Source organism: Microtus ochrogaster, linkage group LG3, assembly GCF_000317375.1.
Source record: "Microtus ochrogaster isolate Prairie Vole_2 linkage group LG3, MicOch1.0, whole genome shotgun sequence".
In the NCBI taxonomy this organism is placed as follows: Eukaryota; Metazoa; Chordata; class Mammalia; order Rodentia; family Cricetidae; genus Microtus; species Microtus ochrogaster.
The window spans coordinates 24,624,069-24,630,260 of NC_022029.1; the positions used below are offsets into that span (position 1 = coordinate 24,624,069).

The 6,192-nt window shown below is 46.8% G+C and overlaps 1 protein-coding gene across 1 annotated transcript; it reads left to right on the forward strand.

Moving 5' to 3' along the window:
- Positions 1–675: 675 nt before the first annotated feature.
- LOC101994597 (peptidyl-prolyl cis-trans isomerase A-like) lies at positions 676–1,375 on the forward strand. Its single transcript, XM_005360723.2, has one exon. It carries the CDS (start codon positions 682–684, stop codon positions 1,174–1,176), a length of 495 nt encoding a protein of 164 aa, XP_005360780.1. The 5' UTR covers positions 676–681; the 3' UTR covers positions 1,177–1,375.
- Positions 1,376–6,192: the final 4,817 nt, after the last annotated feature.

The window sequence follows — 6,192 nt, forward strand, 5'->3', positions numbered from 1 at the left end:
AAAATGCTGGGGGGGGGGGGCGACCTCAGCCAATCTGACAGAGCAGAACCATCCATGACTCACTCCTAGCTGAACACAACCCATGATGGGTGCTGCTGTCATTATCCGTGATAACTGAAAAGTGGGGCCCAAAGCTTTTCACACTCTTCTCTGTTCTCAGATCTAATTGACAAAAAGCCTACGGAAGTGTTATAAAATCCCCTTTCCAGTAAAGGGGTGGAAATGTATTTTTTTTTTTTGATGTGAGAGCGATCAGACGGCTATACACAGAAATGAGGGGGAATGGGTGGACATGACCTCAATTTAAGAAAAATTATCTATAAAGAAAGAAGGTAGGGTGGCAGGGAGCCGATGAGCAGAGAATGGACAGACAGATGAGGTCATCCCCACGAGGCTTTAGGAAGTCTGTGTTCTAATTATCAGTGGGTGGATTTAAGGCTCTAAACCTACTGTTGATTTCTGAATGGTCCGTTTGAACACATCAAGAGGAGTCTCTGTTTTTCCATCTCTGCTTCCTGTATCCACCTCCTCAGCTAACCACTCGGTTCTCGCCATGTCCACCTGTCCATGAGGTAGACACTGGTCCTTGACAGGACGGTGAAGGGTGACCAGGCAGACTTTTGAAATGTGGCCTTAAGGCTTTGCAGACGCCGCCGTCCCCTCTCACCGCTTGCTGCAGCCATGGTCAGCCCCACCATGTTCTTCCACATCACTGCCGATGGCGAGCCCTTGGGCCACGTCTCCTTCGAGCTATTTGCAGACAAAGTTCCAAAGACAGCAGAAAACTTTCGTGCTCTGAGCACCAGAGAGAAAGGATTTGGATATAAGGGTTCTTCCTTTCACAGGATTATTCCAGGATTCATGTGTCAGGGTGGTGACTTCACACGCCATAATGGCACTGGCTGCAGATCCATCTATGGAGAAAAATTTGAGGATGAGAACTTCATCCTGAAGCATACAGGTCCTGGCATCTTGTCCACGGCAAATGCTGGACCAAACACAAACGGTTCCCACTTTTTCATCTGCACCACCAAGACTGAGTGGCTGGATGGCAAACATGTGGTCTTTGGGAAGGTGAAAGAAGGTATGAACATTGTGGAAGCCATGGAGCGTTTTGGGTCCAGGAATGGCAAGACCAGCAAGAAGATCACCATTTCCAACTGTGGAAAACTCTAATTCTTTTGACTTGCAGGCTTCTTACCCACCAGACCATTCCTTCTGTAGCTCAGGAAAGCACCCCAGCCCCATCTGCTCGCAGTACCCTGTAATCTCTGCTCTCACTGAAGTTCTTTGGGTTCCATATTTTCCTCATTCCCCTTCAAGTCTAGCTGGATTGCAGAGTTAAGTTTATGATTATGAATTAAAAACTAAGTAAGAAACAAAAAGAAAGAAATGTGCCATTAAGTATTAGAACGAGTAGGAGAGTGCACCTGTGTTCTTACGGAAAAGACGGGAGTTGGGAGCACCGCTACAGCTGGGTGGGAGAAGGGGACCCACGTGCCTACAGGTTGCCCTGGGGAACGAGGAGGAAACATGGCTTCCCAGTGCACTCTTGTGGTGAGCAAATACACATGGGGGAGAAAGAGAGAGAGGGAGGGAGGGAGGGAGAGAGAGAGAGAGAGAGAGAGAGAGAGAGAGAGAGAGAGAGATTCATATCCTGTGGAGAGAGCCAGAACTAAAGAGGTGGAGGAGACCATTGGGCTGAGGTGATCTCCAGGCCCAGGCTGCTATCAAAGCCTATGTCTGGGTTTGTTGATCTATGTTGATGTCATGGTACACAGAGAAGATAGAGCTGCACAGAGTTGGTCCAGCCCCTCACTGGTTGTAAAACTAAGGAGAACTGACCCTTCCCCTCACCAGTTGAAGTCATCTTGAGAGTGGTCCCTGCATCTCTCCTAGGCAACATGGTAGAGCTGGCGCTGGTGCGGGTGAGTCAGCCCTGAGGGTATGAAACCAAGAGAACTGGCCCTGCCCCTTGCTCCTTGCTGCATAGGGTAAAGTAGCAAGGGTAGTACTGGAGAGCTTGTCCTGGGGGTGAAGAAGAGGGAGAGCTGGTGGGCTGGCAAATCCAGGCCCAGAACCAGGGCTATGAGTTGACCCATCGCAGTATCCACCCTATCTGCGATCTGCTGCAGCACATAAAGGGGCTGGTCCTGCAGATCCAAAGCTGCAGGACCTCCAAGACATAGGGCAACAACAGGATATTCAAGAAGAGTCCCAGTGAGGAGCCAGTATTGGCAGTATAACAGAAACCGGAGGCCTTGAACCAGACCAAATGGCTCTTTGCAATGAACACTTACAAGTAAATATATATGAACCAAAGGGTTTACTGTGTGCCTCACTATGTCACAGTAAAGCTTCCACAGTGAGATTTTCTTTGTCTTTTTTTTTCTCTTTTTGTCTTTTCTTAAATTTTATCTTATTTTACTGGGGGGAAGGGGAGGTTGCAAGGGCAGAGGGTGGATATGAAGGGATGGGAAGATGAAAGGGATCAAAATGCATGATGTGACAGGCACAAACAATCATTTTTTTAAAAAAATTAAATTTAAAAAATAAAAAGATAAACTCTTTTTAAAAGAAGGAGTTGGAGAATTCTCCTCTGCAGCTCTGGGAGATAGCAATGCTTCTATGGACAGGGACTCAATGTCACCTGAGGGATAGGAGCAGGAGAGTCGCTGTACACCTGCTAATGAGAGAAGGAAGTTTTACCCAGGGATCGCTCAAATCAATTTCTGAATTCCTATTATTTTAAAACATCAACTGACTATTGATCAGTCAGCAATTCTGATCCATAAGTTTTCCACAGCATCAGATGATTGCATACTGGTCCTACACCCCACTTCCTGACTATGTGCACTGCCATGCAAGGTCTTACACAAACACGGAGATCAAACCAAAGCAGGTTTGATCTTTAGTCCTGATTTCCCAGAACCTACTCTCTGTAGAACTATGTCTAATGTCATGCAAAGGCACACACCTGAGCAAAATCCTGACCCCAAGGATGGGGCACACAACACAACACTTCCCATTGTTACTAACTAGAATCTAACGGGCAAGGCAGTGTTGCTATACAAAAAGGAAATTGGGGGAGCGGAGACTTGAAAGCCAAGGCAATGGTGAGACTTCTAGGTTTGATCTTTAGTCCTGATTTCCCAGAACCTACTCTCTGTAGAACTATATCTATGTCATGCAAAGGCACACACCTGAGCAAAATCCTGACCCCAAGGATGGAGCACACAACACTTCCCATTGTTACTAACTAGAATCTAACGGGCAAGGCAGTGTCGCTATACAAAAAGGAAATTGGGGGAGCGGAGACTTGAAAGCCAAGGCAATGGTGAGACTTCTCAGACCACTAACGCCTGGGTCAGGAGGGACTTCCGTTGCTTGGAATAGCCCTACTCACCTCCCCGCCTCCCCGCCTTCAGCCCCATCTCCCTCCAACTCCTCCCTCCCACTGTGACGAATTCCCATGTAAAACTTTCTCTGTAACTATCATTCTCTTCCTCAAATGTGTCCATCATTTTCTGTCTCCATAGAAACAAGCTAATGAACCTGACCTCAGAGGACCAACAGACCTTCCTCTTTCCAGAGCGTCTGCTGGTCCTCAGCATCAATGTCTTTGAACCTCTGTCTGTCCCTACACACTCTCCTTGACTTAATTCTGCACACTGTTCTCGTCCACCAAAGCTCTCCACATGAACTCATATTCACTCCTCAGAGCCGTGTGAAAATCCCTCTCTGAAACCTTCTCTGTCTTTGAAAGCACAGTAATACTGTTCCCTTCCCGGCTCTCAGCACCACACCACGGACATAGACACACCTAAATCATGATGTGTCCGCTTCCCCTCCAGAGAGCGTGCCTACAAAGGTTAGTCATTTTTGCTGTTATTTTGTTTTGTTTTTCTAACGAAACACAAACTAGGGTCATCGGGGAAGGGGAATGTCAATTAAGAGAAAATGCCTCCGTCATATCGGACCATTTTCTTGATTAATAGTTAATTTGGGATGCCCAGCCCACTATGTGTGGTACTACCCCTGGGAAGGTGGTCCTGAGTTGTAAAAAAAAAATCAAGCTGAGCAATCTTGCGAGCAGCAGCCCCTCATGACCTCTGCTTCAGTTCCTGTCTCCAGCTTCTTGTCCAGCTTGAGTACCTCATTTGACTTCCCTCGGTGATAGATTTGAAGCCGGGCGGTGGTGGCGCACGCCTTTAATCCCAGCACTCGGGAGGCAGAGGCAGGCGGATCTCTGGGAGTTCGAGTCCAGCCGGGTCTACAAGAGCTAGTTCCAGGACAGGCTCCAAAACCACAGAGAAACCCTGTCTCGAAAAACCAAAAAAAAAAAAAAAAAAAAAAAAAAAAAAGTGATAGATTTGATTGAGACATGTAAGCCAGATAAACCCCTTTCCTCCCTGAGCTGCTTTTGGTCATGGTCTTTATCACAGCAATAGCAAGCAAACCAGGACAGTCAAACACACCTGCTCATGGATGTTTCTGAACAGAATCTCACTACAGAGAATCTCGGTGAGGTCTTAGAGACTATAGGCATGAAAGGGGAAGAAGGCAGGATGTATTATAGCCTGCAGCCCAGTGTGAGGTTGGGTCCCTAACTCACTCCTCATCGTTGGATGGTGAGGCTAAGGGAGGGCTCACTCCAGCACAGGGGGGGGGGGCTAATAATTGATGTTGAGAAATTGTGTGGAGTTCAGGTCTGACGAGCCTGTCCTGGGGATGGGGATGAGGCTCAGCATCAGACCTTCTCACCCAGCATACAAAAAAGCCCAGGTTTGATCCCCACAGAAAAGAAAGAGAGAGAGAAGAATCTGTGGAAAGTCGGACCTGGGGAGGACAAGAGCGTCATTTTCTGGAGGGAAATGCTCACTGATGTGTGAGCTCTAGTACATCCACAATCTGCGGGGTGCAGATTTGGTGGGGCATCACTGCCAAGAGGGGAGCCGAGGATCCAGGGGGTGAGAGACTGCAGGAAATCAGGTAGAGCCCAGGCATTGGCCTTGAGGGCAGTGTTCAGCCCACCCAGGGCCCCTCTATGGCTGTGGTGAGGGACTGCTGACAAAATCAACATAATATAGCATGGGTTTTAAACAAAAGAGAAAAATATGTCTACGAGAAAATACAGCCCTTGCTGCACTATTATTGGTTCATTGCTGATCCACCATTAGACAATTCCATTTCATCTTCTTTCCTGCATCATCAAAACCCTTCCTCACGTATCGGCCATCCTCTTGATTTGCTCCTCCAGCGCATACATTTCCATTCCAGGCAATTTGATGTTGACAGTGATGGTGTTTGTGTTCACTGCCCACAGAGAGATCTAGCCATCGTGTGGCAGAGGGTGGGGAGGGTGCTTGTTGATGGGGGGATATTAGAAACAAGTGCTTTGCACACAGTGGCTACACATGCTGGGCTCTGACAAGGGCCTGGGAAGGCATTTTCTTCATGAAGAGGAATTGCAAGGAGCCGACAGCTGGCTTCAGAAGGCTAACGGGTAAACATCAACTTTATGTTGTGGGTTTAAGATTTCTCATAGCAGAAATTATTTATGTGCCAGGTATCATCTAGTGTAACACTGAACATTTAGAAAATGAACACCCGCCACCTGATAAAAGTGCTTTTAAAATGAACAGACTGTCTCATAAGACAGAAGCCTGGGTCTCTGGGTGAAAAGAACAAAAACAACCATGGCTGTCACCTACATGCCGACAAAAGTCTGTCCTGCCCAGTCCCTCAGCTGTTCAATTAAAAAAAAAACATATTATATTTGGCTGATTAGTTCAGTCTTATTATTAACTAGCTCTTACAACTTAAATTAACCCACAATTCTTGTCTATGGTTAGCCACGTGACTTGGTACCTTTTCTCAGTGAGGCATTCTCATCTTGCTTCCTCTGCCTCTAAGTGGTGACTGCATCTCTGCCTTTCCTCTTCCCAGAATTCTCCTAGTCTGGTCACCCCGCCTATACTTCCTGCCTGCCTACTGACCAGTGTTTTATTAAACCAATATGAGTGACAAATCTTCACAATGTACAAAAGCATTTCCCACAGAAGTTCCCCTTTTTTTCTTTTCAGAACAAGAACCCTGAATCTTATCTCCTTTGTTTAGCTTTTTCCTGACCATTATCCATAACAACTTGTAACCAACACTCTAAACAAAGGCAAACATCCATAATCCATT

Coding starts and splice junctions, on each gene's coding strand:
- LOC101994597 (XM_005360723.2), top strand. CDS start 682: ATGGTCAGCCCCACCATGTTCTTCCACATCACTGCCGATGGCGAGCCC.